Source organism: Mytilus edulis, chromosome 11 (genome assembly GCF_963676685.1).
Source record: "Mytilus edulis chromosome 11, xbMytEdul2.2, whole genome shotgun sequence".
Classification (NCBI taxonomy): Eukaryota; Metazoa; Mollusca; class Bivalvia; order Mytilida; family Mytilidae; genus Mytilus; species Mytilus edulis.
In genome coordinates, this window is record NC_092354.1 from 45,843,214 (window position 1) to 45,859,147 (window position 15,934).

Genomic DNA, 15,934 nt, shown 5'->3' on the forward strand with positions numbered 1-15,934 from the left:
TGCAATAGCAACATGAATAATACATGTTATTAAAGGTTAAAATAACTAGAAACAACTGTCTGACTACATTGTGTTCAGACACGTTAAATAATAAATGTGTTTAAAACTATTGAAGTGTAGTTTCGGACTACAATCGGCATTTTTATACCGATATTGTTTTTTTTTTAATTACTTTCCTTCAAAGTGAAATATACTGATAGAGATATGTTTACCATACATTGCATTAAGGGTACATTGTACAATTTTTGTTTTACCCCAGATAACTTTTAGATCACATTTGTGGTCGGGTTCATGCTGCTCAGTCTTAAGGGTGTTCTTTTTTTCTTAATTACTATGTTTTATCTGTTTGTCTTTTTCATTTGAAACCATGGCGTTGTCTGTTTATTTTTTCTTCGATTCATGAGTTTGACTGTCCCTCTTGTATCTTTCGCTCCTTTTCTCAAATGTTTTTATTGTTTGCAAAGCTCTATATTATCTCCATGTTGTGATCAGCAATTCAAGTTTACTGATGGTTGAAATAATAAAAAGACGGCAAGGGCAAAGACCTAATGTTATCTGAACATTTGGTACATATTTACTAAAATGATAGATATTTTTCCGGCTTTTTAGCTCATCAGAAGTGGTTGGTCATTTATGTGATGTGTAAATAGTAAGTGTGTATAAAAGAGAAGATGTTGTATGATTGACAATGAGACTAAATGACGTAGAAAATAACAACTAAAGTCATCGTACGGGCATTCAAAAATGAAAGCCATACCGCAAAGTCAGCTATAAAAGACCCCGAAATGACAATGTAAAACAATTTCACCAGAACACTTACGGCCTACTTTCCATGGCAAAGGGTAAAGTTTTGAGACAAATATTTTTTGATGACAATAACTATATATAATTGTTGTTTTCAAGTATGACATGATGATCAATCATACATGGTGAACAAAAAGTCACATTAATTAGCCGTTATACATATTATACATGTAAATGTGTGCAAAACAAATTTTATAAAACTTTCAACCTTATTGGCAATTTAACGAGAAACAGGTAAGTTGTTTAATATTTTAACACACCGTTTAATCTGTATAGTGTCACACCCAAGCACGAGCATATCGATAATAAAAGCCGGTGATATAAAATGCAATGAATATATATTTTCATTGCAGCCGGGGTGTTTAAGGAACAAAACATAATATATTTCTTCAACATATCCGATTCATCCAGCAACATTGTCAACTGATATGTTTTTATTGAAAATAAATATCAAAACAGATATGCACACGACATTCTAAATCACATAATTTATTTCTAAACCACTTTTATATATAATACATTTTGAACTTTAGAGGTGTATTTGTTGACTGATATATTGATATATATATTAAATTTAGTTATTTTGGCTATATTAGTTCAATGATAATACAAGCCATACTAAACTCAATTTGTACACAAGAAACTAAAATTTAGAATAATATTCAACTAACAAAGGCCAGAGGCTCCTGGCTTGGAACAGGCGCAAGAATGTGGCGTGCACTTGGTTAAACATGTTTATGATATCTCAACCCTCCCTATACCTCTAGCCAATGAAGAAAAGGAAACGCATAACAATACGCACATTAAAATTCAGTCCAAGAGAAGTCATACTACTACTACTACTAAATTCATCATTTATGTTTTGGCGGAAATGTGATTCAGGTGAGAAAGAAAAATAGGAATGTATCATAGCGAAAAACTATCCTACCAAGGCGCTTTTAGGTCAGAAACCCTTAAACATGAAAATTTAAAAGAAAATTTGTCTAAGCAATATGCAATACAGCTAAACAAAAATCACATGTAAACATATGTTTTACTCTTGAACACACTCACAGGATAAGGATATACAATGTGTTTATTTTATAAAAAAAAAGTCAGTGTTGTTTTTTTCTTCTCATTCATGGATCATGTGATAAAACAATCACCAATAACTCGTTTGTTTTTGAAGTTAATGTTTTTCCAGGTTAGATATGTTCCTCGGTGCAGCGTTGTTGAATGTTGCTGCTCTAACAACATTTCTGAGTGGTGTGCTACCACCAAGACCATCTGATCCTTCGGGGATATTTGACAGACCTCTGAAGCAGTATTATGACTATATTGTCGGTAATAAAAAAATATATATTCCCTGCACCTTGTACAATTTGTTTCCTGTTCACAACTTAAGATAATCAAACTTGGTATGAAGTTTGATTATGAAATAAGGATGTGTCACATTCTAAAGTCGGGTACCTATGATAATACAAAATGCAGAAAAATGCTATAACCGTCTGGATAGAGAAAAACATCAATAACTACATTAAGACATGTTCATCACAGAATAACAACGAACACGTGAAATACTTTCAGACAGTACACCAAAATAGCATAATGTTATTACGAACTGTTCGTATCACGAATGTATATAAGCCACACAAATGCACGTTTACAAATAGACTCATCAGTGACGCTTGAATCCGAAACAATTAAGATCCCAAATGCAGAACGAAGTTGAAAAGCATTCAGAACCACAATTCCTAAACTTTTTTAACAAATACGGGTAGAGTGATTTATTCCTGGAGCAGAAAAGCCATAATTGTTTTCCTTGTATGTTGCACTGTCGCATGTTCTTGTTGCACTTCAATTGCTGTTGTTTCGTTGTTTTCCTCTAATATGTTATTGCCTCCAACGGTTTTGTATTCTCGCAATCGATTGACTACTTTTGAACAGCGGTATACTACCGATGATTTCATATGTCCAATGATATAAGGTTTATTATGACATCATGTATTTTCCAAGTTGGAGCTGGATCGGCAGGTGCTGTACTGGCTTCAAGACTGTCAGAGGAACCAGTCTCAGTTCTACTTCTCGAAGCCGGAGTTTCCGAACTTGAAAATGAATTTTCAATCGTGCCAGGACATTATGGTAAATTGTTTGGAACCGAGGCTGACTGGCAATTCAAAACTGTTCCACAACGGTACTCGCATTTTGCGCGAAAAGACAAGGTAATATTATTCAGATCAAATAGGATAGATTGTGTTATTTAATATGTTTCATAGTTTCGTTCTTCTACATTAGTAACGAGAGTGTCCTCGTTTGTAACGTAATGTACGAGGATTACATGTAAAAAGGTATATGATGTTTCATGCTTCGATATATTGAACATATTTTGTTCAATACTTTGAGAATAGGTACAATTTGGGTTTTAAAAGAACTCATGAAAGTTTCACATATGCCTATAGAAGCTTAATATTACAATCATACGTTTCATGTACATAAGATGAGTCTGTGGTACTTAAATCAACCAATTTGTGAAGACAAATCAGTGGCCATTATTAACAATAACCAAACAGTTCCTAAATATATTCGTTTCGTAAACATTCTAACAAAAGTTTAATATGAAGTAATGAATTTCGAACAGCGTATATCCTACTGTTGCATTTACTTAAAATAATGTAATCAAGAATGTAATTAGCATCCTAGTTTTGATTTTAAATGTTATTCCACGGGCCAGTATATGCGTTATACAATGCTTTGAGCATTATATTATCCAAAGTAAGACTATGTACAAGATATACATGTATGGTATTCTGCAAATCGGCGGTAAAATTAATACCAATCTGGGCGTCATTTTACCAGACAAAGCAAATAAATCCTATGATAAGCTTATAAGGTGCCATTGGCTATCATCAGTCTTTTAGTTATCTTTATTGGTATATTTCAAGTGGTAAAAGTATTTTTCTATGTTCACCCCTATAAAATAAAACGTGTGTGTATGTTCTAGGGTTTCTTGAAAATGATCAGTATTTATATCGTTTAGGTATTAATCTTTTACTCTTCTAACCAGATCTCACATTTCCCACGAGGTAAGATCTTAGGAGGTTCAAGTAGTTTGAATGGTATGGCGTTTATCAGAGGCAGTCGGCATGATTTCGATGAATGGGCAAATCAAGGATGTACAGGATGGAGTTACAAAGACGTTCTGCCTTACTTCAAAAAGATAGAGAACATTAAAATTCCTGAACTCGAAAACTCAAGTAAGTTAGAGGTATAGTAACGTGTATCAACTCATTATAGATACCAGCCAGACTTAATTTTCAAGCTTTTAGGAAGTATTTATCTTCAATGTTCTTCAATTTAGTACCTTATTTCTCTTTGTTTACATATTTTTAAATTATTCGAACATCACTTCCATGTATGAGTCCTTTTTAGATGGAAAACATATAAAATGTCCTTTCTTATATACATGATGCGTTTATTTACAAGTACCTGATTTTGGTGTGACTTCTAACACGCATTGAGGTAATTCCACAAAATTTGACAAACATTAATTTCAGTTGGATTTGCGGTATAGATTTAGTGAAACAAATTAAAAAATAACTTTGTCAAAATGTATATTGATTCTGGTTTTTGTAAAGATAAAATAAAAAGTATGAGCCATCGTGCCATTTGTATACCTACACGTGCAATTTTACACAAATTTAGATAAATTATTCACAAAAAGAAAATAATATTTGTTGTTAATATGAAGATATCGTTATTAATTTATTTTCATAATAAAATGTGTTTTAAAAATTTGATTTGCCAATTTGATTATGGACTTTCTGTTTTTTTAATTTTCTACAGATTTCCCAAAAATGTTTCCCTATTTTTGCGATTGTACTATTTTGTTTTAAAGCATAAATGTCCAATCCACACACTATATGTATTGTATTTGAAAATAAGTCTTTCAGCATGTTTAATTAATTTGTAGAATACCATGGACAAAATGGGCCAGTAACTATCACTCATAAAGCTGCAACACCTCTAGAATTTTTCCATCAACAAGCAGCTGCCGAAATAGGTTATCAAACTACCGACTGTAACGGATACGACCAAATAGGTCAGTGGGTTATATTTTGTCATTTTTCATTGCAATGGAAACGGTAAAATAGGTTAGTAGGTTATATTACGACTTTCTCCATTGTAATGTGTACGGTCAAAAAGGTCAGAGGGTTTTAGTACGTCAGTCTCCATTGAAATTGACAAGATCAAATAGGTAAATAGGTTATGTTACGTCATTATCCATTGTAATTGATACGATCAAATAGGTCAGTAGGTTATGTGACGTCATTCTACATTGAAATGGATACTATTAAATTGGTCAGTAGGTTATAATACATCATTCTCCATTGTCATGGACACGATCAAATACGTTAGTAGGTTATATTACGTCATTCTCCATTGACAGTATTTCATACGGACCAGAAATCATTGTAAGCTTCAAGGATCGTGTATATCGCGTTTTGTGAATTGGTTCCTTGCAAGAAACATATTTTAGTTTAATTGACAGGATATAGGTCTTATTTTAGTTGTTGCTGATAAATCGTGCTTGTCAAAAGTGTGTACAGTTTCGTGATCATTTTCGATTGTAGTAATGCAATGGCAAAAATGTGACGGAAGGGATTTATACAGATTGTTCTCTGTGGTTTAATTGTTATTCATCGTGTAAATTCGTCTACAGAATCAAGTCTCTTTTGCAGATCTATGTGTGTCAACTTCTGTCAAACTTGCATAATAAAGACTGTTCAATAAAGGTTGCAAATTCAAATCCCAAAACTTTCCCTACAATTTCTTTTAAAAATACACTCAACCTGTGAACTCTGAACTCAAATTCCATTATGCAGTAGTTTTAAATAAACGCTAAGACTTTGAATAAGTCAAAAATATATTAAAAAAAACAGGATTTAATATTAACTAGACACCTTGTCGCCAAAGAGGTCTCGCATAAAAACTTAAGACGACTGAAAAGTGTGGTCTTGTCCAGGGATGGACAAAACACATATGTTGGCGCAAAAGATATTTAATTATAGTGGGTGATCCCAAAACATGTGATCCAAACAAGAGAAGCGGTAAATGTAAGAGGATATATGAGATCAAAGTAGAAAACAAATAGACCTAGGAAAATCCCCAATGTACTATAGCTAGTGTTTCAGTTTTAAAAGTAAGCCCCAAGATACCGCTCCCTGGACCAAATATTCTGGAAAAAAGCTTTATATTCTTTCAAAAAAATGATATGTATTGATAAAATGAAAGGCTCGAGTGTTATCGGTCAAAACTATATTTATCGAAACTCTAAACTTATGTCGGTGTTTCAGACCTAAATGGGTTGGTCCACTCCCCTTTTTGGACCCAAAATATAGCAGTTTTACAAAATTGTTTGAATGTATACTTTATGTATTGGACAGTAGAATTATTCCGCTACATTTTTTCCTGTTTCGACAATACAAGTTAAGCATCGAAAACTACGTCTAAACTTCAGCGAAAAAAACGTTGGATATAAGTGCTGATCTAAACACCGACATTAACATTTAATAAATTAGAGCATTGTTTTCACTACATATGTTAAATGTTCACCCAAGACATTTTTTCAACATTTTTTATTTTAGGGTTTTGTCCAATGCAACTTAACATAAAAAATGGTGAGCGTTGCAGTTCTGCATCATGCCATCTGCGACCAGTAATACGTAGAAAAAATTTACAAGTCAGTATACATAGTTATGTATCAAAGGTAAACACATGAATAATGTTTTGTTTAGTTTATTAATAAAAAAAAATTGACATGATTTTATATAGTCTCATAACTTTATATGTCATTGTATTATACTGTTGTTCTCTGCTTTCTATTTATGTTTTATATAATCTAATTTATGCTGTTAAATTTTGACATGGCATGACTATGCTTTTGCAATAAAGATTCAGTCATTCATTCATTCAATGAGACAGCTCTCAACTAGAAACCAAAATGACAAAGAAATTTACGTACAGCCTTCAACAATGAGAAAAGCCCGTACCGCTAGTGACCTATAACAGGTCCCGAAATGACAATGTAAATCAAATCAAACGAGAAAACGCAAAATACGTATTCAATATGTGACCCACGCCTTGTTGCAAATTAAATCGGTTAAAACTGATGATTGAAAATTGAGAAGACATTAATATGTTAGGGAAAATATATATTAACACCAGTTTTAACCCTATAATTAGAACTGAAGTTCAAGTGAAAATAACATTGCACGTGATATAATTCATGTAAGTTATAACTTTTTCTCGGTTTTATTTTTTTAGACTTAACATAGCAAATATGTTCTTATCTGTTTAATTAATGAAAGTGTGTTTGTTTCATCTGTAGATATTATTTCGACAAAAAACAGCGATTGGAATAGAGATTATAAAGTATGGACGCAAAATTAAAATATATGCTAGACGGGAAGTAATATTATCGGCTGGTGTAATAGGTTCACCACATATTTTACTTGTGTCTGGAATAGGACCACGGGATCATCTTCAACAACTCAAGGTAAATTATTGATATGATATTTGTAATATACATTATGCTAAAATACAGTTTGTTAAAATCTCAATGATCAGTTTATAATGACATTAAAAGACCTCCTCACAAAATGGGCTGTTCAAATCTGGTGGCCATTTATGCTCGAGGATCCCAACACCCCTTTAATCTCGGAGGTCTTTTGATATCAATATTAGCATAGCATTGATATTTTACTGTTACTTATAGAGGCCCTTATAAAGAGTATAGCATTAATTTCTAGAACGTTATATACTTTCTAGAACAGATGACAACTTGTTCATAACACCATCGTCATTTTCGAAATAAATTCAAATAAACTTGATGCTAACACTGAAGGTTTATCCTTGAATATTGACAGAAGACATGATCATTTCGTTTTAAACATAAAATATTGTATAGTATAGTAGATATTAGTGCTCTTGTTTGAAACTTTACAATCGGCTATGTTTACGTTTTTTTTTTGTTTTTTTTTTGGTTGAATACATGTTTGTGTCAATTCCCTAGAATAAAAACTATTGCGATTCGTCAAAATAATCACGAGGAAAACTTGGTGCTAAAAGCAAAATCACTGCCATCAGCGGTATTCAAATATCACCTTCAAACCATAACAACTTTGAAAATTTATCTGAAATGACATGGACTCACTAGCTTTTGAAAAGGAGCATCTAACTACATTCAAGTTGTACTAAAGTAGAGATATCTATATATCAACAACATAGACTGATCAAACAGCACGACCTTTTGCACAGTTTCATAGGTTTTCGTTACTTTTTTATAGAGAGGCGTTCCTATCCAGTACCCATTACATAAAACTTTAGTTCTTATAAAACTATATATATTATCAAATAGTGTTTAAACAGAGGAACGAACGAATTCAGTGGGACAGTCAAGCTCATAGATCGAACATAATCTGTAAACGCCATTGTTGAAAATTAAAAAGACGTGTTCTAACGATAGCATTGTAGATATGAATGTAAATTGTGTAACAACACAAGACACGTTTCATACTATTATTTTAGATCCCAGTGCGAGCAAACTTGCCTGTTGGTAAACACTACAAAGATCATCACGTTTTGATATTAACTTACTCAATCAACACAACGCTTTCCTCAAATAGTAACCAGGACGATGATACTGCAGAAAAGTTGGAATATATACTTCATAGAAAAGGTATGCAAAGTAGTTTATTGTAATTAGATCATTAAATATTGTTTTAATTGGTATTGCTATTGTATAAGTAAAATGAAAGCAAACTAAATATTATTGATTTTACATACACACATACATGAAACTACTAACTGTCGATACATGTATCTTGGTTTTGCACAAGGTCAAATTTTCTCTGACTGTTTATGACGTCTGTTCCAAGTCAGGAATATGACAGTTGTTATCCATTCGTTTGATGCGTTTGGACTTTTGATTTTTGACTTTTGATTTTTTTTCCTCGGAGTTCAGTATTTTTGTGTTTTTACGTTGGATTTGTACTGATTCTTATTTAGTCGTAGATGTACGATTTTTTTTATTAGTTTCTACTGGCTTTCTACTAGCTGCCAGTAACTTCTTGTACTCTCACATTAGAATTTAGTGTCTTTTGTTGTTCTGATATTCAAATATTCCGCCAGGTCCACTGTGTGTAATTGTTTTTGATATAGTATTTTTGTCTGTTTGATACGATACGCCTTTTTCGAATGATTCTTATTGTTCGTTCTTATGTTGAACTGTTGTGGGTAAGGGGACTAATTCGTAGTTATATCTTGGTAACCATAGAAACATTTGTTTTTTTTAATATTTTTATATTCAAATACTTTTTCCAAAAACTAAAATCCTAATATTGTTTTAATAGAAATACTTATCATGCTTATATAAAGACAGATGACAAACATATGCAATCATTCAAAGAGCTCTGTAATAACTTAAACATGTGTATTGTTATTGAGGACGCTACAGTTCAACAGTTGATGGACATGTGTTTTCAAAGATGCCTATGAAAGGTCCACAGAACGCCTACCCAAATATACAGTTATCCTTTCTAAGAGGTGCAGGAGACATTGGAAGAGACCCCACATATTTTCTCCCAGAGGTAAATAAAAAAAGTATGAGGAAAGGTGTGTGTGATAACGATACACATTTTTTTTTTTAAATGTTCCATCAGGGTGACTTTGTTTCACCGCCAACATGGCCAATAGCCATATGTTGTTAAAATTTATTAATATATTCCATAAAAAAATATGAACAAATGTTGTCACCATGCCGACGTTACAATAATACGTAGGAAAACTCATTACTCTCTCAATATGAACATATTAGATACGAAACCACCCTTCCATAGTTTTTAATAGTTTTTCTCTTCAGTCAAATAAAAACAAAATGCACATATAATTTCAAATGTCTAAATATATTGCAATATCACTGTTTAAGCAAAGTTACGAATTCCTTCCTGTAATGTTTATCAATCATGATGTATTTGAAGCAAAGATCTATATTCAGTTTATGTATACTCTTATAATTTTAAATTACCATTATTTTCATATCAGATAGTCCGGGAACTTCAACCTAGACTACCTGATTATGGGTTTGCAGTACTAATATACACTTTACACCCAGAGAGTAGAGGATTTATAAAGTTGAAGAGTAGGAATCCATTGGTAAAGCCATTGATTAATCCAAATATGCTTTCTCAACCTATAGATGTTTCGAAGTTAATTTCAGGTAATTATTAAGTTGGTGTCCATAGGGTATGTCTACTTAAATACTAGACTAACGTATAATAAAGCCGAATTGATATAAACTTGTTTGGTTATTCTTATGAACATCAAATATATTTAGTAATTAAAGGCTCCATATTTAAAGGCTCTCTTTTGAATTGTTTTACATTGTCTAATCGGGGTCTGTTATAGGCGAATATGTGGTATGTGCTTTGCTCATTTTTGAGGGCCGTACGTTGATCTATAGTTGTTAATATCTGTGTCATTTTGGTCTTTTGTGGAGAGTTGTCTCATTGGCAATCATACCACATCTTCTTTTTTCATATCCACTTTTTTGTATGGTATTGGGATAAACATCAACAATCTGATGTTCATTTAGTGTCGTTTGTTGATATGGTTCAATGCAATATGTCACTTCATAATTTAGTCTTATTTGTTTCTTGCATTATTCTGTTTTTGTCTGATCAATTGTGTTATAAGAAAAATATTTTCATTTTCAAAATCAATTGCCACCTGTGGGTGACTTAAGAGAAGGGAAGCCAAATCTCGGAGAAGGTCGGTCGCGATCGAGAATATGTTACACGATCAAGACCTAAATGAATACAGTATCATGCTTTATATTGACTGTTTGTACAAAATCTGACTCATGAAATAAGCATACTACCAAATTCACAAGAAGTTATTAATTTATAATTGAACGCCAGGAATTGAACTGTGGTAGAGATGACTATATTTTCTTACGCCAGTCAATCAAATCATTGAACGTCACAGAGTCATGACATGATTATAATTTCTGTGTTTAGCTTTTTTAAGCCGATACATACCTTTCAAGCTAAAACACAAAGAGTTATCTGATGCGCGTGTCTAGTCCCAGGTACATTTGCATATACATACAAGAATATGCCGTTCTAGGTGTTGCAATAATGGTTTTAGTGAGGACACATCACACATGTGTCCATCTACCTTCATTTAATATATCACCCACAATTTTATAACAAGTCATTTCAATTTGAAATCCACCTTACATGACGATAAACTTATCTTCTCTGTACAAATTAGGCAATTCCCACTGAATATGTATTTCCCAAAGTGGCTGATCTGCCGTTACTATTAATTTGTTTCTCGTTTTAACCACATTTTCCGTCTTATCCATCAAATAACTGATCATTGCAACTGAATTGGCTTGTTCTTAAACAATGCATCATAGATTTTACACTTACTTGCTTTTTAGAGTAATGAGATGAACTACGATTTATACCAGTTTGCCCTGGTAGTGCATAAAAATCACTCATTATGTCTATTTATAGTTTGCGCATGCGCAAAATTGTAAAATCATGTGTGTTATAACCTTGAAAAATGTTATCAAACCAAATCCTAATATCATTAAAAATCCTAAATCACTTATTTTATAGTAAATATTTAAATATTTTTTAAGGAATTTTGTTACATTTTCGCGCATGCGCAAACCCGGTTTGCGTCAAAAACTCATGCCTAGGGAATTATTCACATGTAAAGAAGGTAGCTACCAAACCAGACAGCTGTTTTTCACTAAAAGAAGGTAAACGAAATGTTTTTTCTGAAAAAAACAGTATTTTCAAACTGAAAAAAAAACATTTTAGAAAACGGCGGTGACCATCTTGAAAAAATGATTTTTTTAAATGGCCAGCAGTTGTTTCTTTAAAAGTATATTATAATGATGCTTTGTGGTAATTTATCATTTGCACAATTCCCTCGATTTTGCCTGCTAATATCTTCCACTTTATTTGTTTCTTGTGTTTATATAGATTAGACCGTTGATTTTCCTGTTTGACTGATTTTAGAATAGTAATTTTGTGAAACCCTTCATAGCTTGCTGTTCGGAGTGGAGACCTTAGTTTGACATATATAATGGTATACTTTTAAAATCTGAATTTGGATTGAAAGTTATCTGATTGCCACTTATACTTAATCTTCTCATACCAATAAGATGATAAGTTTGACAAAATTCAGTTACATTTTTTCTTTATCAACCTTTGTATATGTATAGGTCGAAATAATATTGTTACATGTCATTGTTAAAGATTGGTGTTCCAGTTCGCAACCAAATCCGGTTGGAAAGGGAACAAGGAATCCGATTCCTCTAGTAGAGCGAGAGACTGCAACGCTGTCTGCGCGTTAAATACCCTTATTACAACTCTGAGATATCCGTAGGTTGCCTTTTTGTGAGGGAAATGTCTGTCCTATATGTTTGTATGCACAACACCCCAGACCTTATTCTTTCAACAGGATCTACCTATTGTATTTATTGTAGAATTTTCTGTTCTGAATATCGATGATATATATTTGCCTTTGGATGTTAAGCAAACACCAATCAATCATTACTTATTGGCTAGGACAACCAATATAACACTTTTTAATTTACAAAATGCACCTTGTCGGTCTTAATTTTTAAAATAATGTTTAAAAAAAAGAAAAAAAATAAGGTTGAAAATGTTTTAAATACAATGTGTTTCGGCGCTTATCGTATAGGTGTTGTGATATATCATGTTTTATTGTAGTAGCATTGATTATTATCATTCTTCTTTCTGACTCGTTAAAACTTGACTGTGCTAATGAGCGGGACTATTTACCATCATACAAGGCATGCTACTGACATGTACAAACACCAGATGATCATTCATACAATCGTCCGCTTTTTAACTTATTGTTGAACATCTTCTGTTATAGGAATTCGTCTCGTGCAAAGTTTTGAAAGAACAAAAGCATGGAGAAGTCTAGATGCAAGGTTAATTCGGATGGATACTACAAACCATTGTGATAGACTACCGTTTAACACAGATGCCTATTGGGACTGTATTATCAGACATTTTGCAAGATACGGAGAGCATCAAACCAGTACTTGTAGAATGGGTGCAAAGTCAGACCCAACCGCTGTTGTCGACCCTTGTTTACGGTAAGCTGTATATGCCAATAAGGATTTGTGTTTCATATTTATATATACATGTAGAATAAACTCATCATAGATACCAGGACTACATTTTTTATATACGCCAGATGCGCGTTTCGTCTACAAAAGACTCATCAGTGACGCTCGAATCCAAAATGATAAAAAAGCCAAATAAGAACGAAATTGAAGAGCATTACGGACAAACATTCCTAAACGTTTTGCCAAATACAGCTAAGGTAGTCTATGTCTGAGGTAGAAAAGCCTTAGTATTTAAAAAGAAAATCAAATATTTTGTAAACTGGTGGCCCCCGGCTGTTGTCTGCTCTATGGTCGGGTGGTTGTCGCTTTGACATATTCACCATTTCCTTTCTCAATTTTGTTTTATTAATATAACCATATCAATGATAATTCATGTCATTACATACAGTGCTGACTACTGGGCTTGTGATACCCTCGGGGAAATATCCTCTTTCTTTAGTTTTCAATTTCGTTCTCGACAGGTTGTATTTGCAATTAACATGCACCTTTATATGACAATCTTCGTTTTCCAAAAATATAATTGATATTTAAAAAACAACAAATTTAATCTATGTGGTTAGTTAATTCTGAATCAAAACAGCTGTACCCTAATATATAAACACGACAACAAACAATAAAATATCTAAAAACTTTCAATACAATGCATGTTCCAAAAACAAATTAAAAATGACAATAAAAAGCAGTAATAAGTATACTATTATATACCATGAATGCATGTCTTGGGTCACCATCTGGAAGATATTAGGACATGGATCTCAACATAATGGACAAAAGCAGGTGCCATGGAAAGGTGATCATCTGTTGATTTCAACCCTTTCCGTTGCAGAATTGACACACTAGCGTAAAAGAAGCTGTTTATAATGTCTTAAGTTTTTTAACAAGATATTTTATTTTTTACAGAGTTAAAGGAATACGAAATTTGAGAGTAGTTGATGCATCAGTGATGAGAGGCCTTCCATCTGGTAACACCCATGCCCCGACTGTGATGATTGCTGAAAAAGCAGCAGATCTAATTAAGCAAACACGGAAAGTAAAAACAGTATAATAAACAAAGTATAAATGGTGATTGTTTTAAATTCTTACTGAGAATAACAAGTATTATTAAAAACAATTCTTTGCCACCGAATATACCACATCGAGATATGTTGTCCTTTATCAACAACAATGTTTTAGACGCAACAACAGAAGGCAAGCTCACATGAATGATATGGGTACAGTTTTGTGTGCATTTGTACAAAAGAAGTCTAACTTTAAAATATATCAGGAAATTCCACAAGCTTTACAAAAAATGTCCTAAAAAACACAACCTTTGACAACAGATCTGGCATAGGAGAAAACAAACGGTATATAAACTAATTATCTTACCCGCACATTCAACTCACACATGAGGGAAAGGGAAAATTGGACAAAATGATAATGTATCTCTTTAAAAAAAAACAGAAAACATTGAGAATGTATAAAAGATTAGGAAAACGACCAAATACAACTAAGGAGTCTTCCGCACAGCGATAAAAATAACAGAATAATGAGTACAGGTTATGATGAACTGTATCGTCGACTGAAGGTTAGTTTATGGTTAACTTTTGTCATCAGTTAATATAAAAGAGGGGCGAAAGATACCAGAGTGACAGTCAAACTCATAGATCGAAAATAAACTGACAACGCCATTGCTAAAAATGAAAAAAGACAAACAGACAAATAATAGTACACATGAAACAACAAAGAAAACTAAACAAATAAGCAACACACACCCAACCAAATACTAGGGGTGATCTCAGATTTTCCGATAGGATAAGCAGATCCTGCTCCACCTGTGGCACCAGTTGTTTTGCATATGTTATTACAAACCCGTTAAATAGTCTTATTATGTCTGTATTCATGAAAAGGGAACGGGATTGTAGTTAAGAAATAAGGAACATATCCGATATCATCTGTGAAAAGATTATTCCTTAACGACCAACCAAATCGTGATAGTGTCCGTCAAATTTACGAAGGTATGATTTCAACTTCACCATTTGGAACTCAGGGTTTAATAGTTTCATTGTGAGCAGCAACCCTCTATCAAAGAAATCATGATAGGAAATACAAACACGGGATATCGTATCAATTGGGAGATATTTACTCCGTTTGCAGGCGCTGCTGGAATGTTGCTACTTAGAAATGGAAAGTTCACAGTTGGGAAGCTGAACTCGGTTTTGTCGTAAAGTTTTGTTTTCAACCGACGCTCATTGTCAATTTTAAGATGTAAGTCAAGATATGAGATCGACTAAACTGTATCTGTAGAATATTCATCTCTAGTTCGATGGGATAAAACAAAGGACATCAGTTCACTGCCCCAAATGCCCAAATTACCAATAATGTCTTCTGTCATGCTCGTGGCCAAAACAGTTTATAGCCCTAAAAGTTTCAAATGTTGAACTTTAAGTGATTCTTTATCTTAATTCGAACTCTGTTTTTTTGGAGTTTGTATTCCTAGTTTTGTGTATGAGCTTCTTTATATGTGCATAAACGGCCAGATATGTCAAATGTAAACAATTCAAACAAGCAAACTTACGGCTTATGTAAAATAATGAACGAAATATTATAAACAGCAAAAAAATCAATAACCTCTGAATATGACTTGGCTTCTTTATTGGGACAGGCACATACAGAATGTTGCTTTGGTAGACATTTAAGTAGGTGTGTTATAAAAGTACCTTAAAAAATCAGTTGATAAGGACTGCAGTACTTAGATTGACAAAAGAAGAAAATCAACGAATAAAAAAACAGACCGATCAAACCAATTGTATCATGAAAAAACGCTAATCTAAGGAGCTGTTATGAAGATGTTATTATATTAATATCGTTAAAAATTTGTTGTATAATTAAATAAAGGTCAAGTGTAAAACCTACCATTTTCAACAAAGAGGTACA

General features: G+C 32.7%; 1 protein-coding gene across 2 annotated transcripts; it reads left to right on the top strand.

The window, feature by feature from the left end:
• Nucleotides 1-934: 934 nt before the first annotated feature.
• Nucleotides 935-14,100, top strand: LOC139495680 (glucose dehydrogenase [FAD, quinone]-like). 2 transcript variants are annotated; one of them, XM_071284006.1, is made up of 12 exons: nt 935-1,038; nt 1,988-2,127; nt 2,800-3,005; nt 3,848-4,037; nt 4,754-4,882; nt 6,429-6,550; nt 7,172-7,339; nt 8,371-8,521; nt 9,289-9,431; nt 9,886-10,060; nt 12,763-12,988; nt 13,922-14,100. In XM_071284006.1, the coding sequence occupies exons 2-12, from the start codon at nt 1,995-1,997 to the stop codon at nt 14,064-14,066; spliced, it is 1,788 nt and encodes a 595-aa protein (XP_071140107.1). In that variant the 5' UTR covers nt 935-1,038; nt 1,988-1,994; the 3' UTR covers nt 14,067-14,100. The 2 variants fall into 2 exon arrangements, with proteins under 2 accessions (XP_071140107.1, XP_071140109.1); XM_071284008.1 differs by having other exon boundaries at nt 6,429-6,523.
• Nucleotides 14,101-15,934: the final 1,834 nt, after the last annotated feature.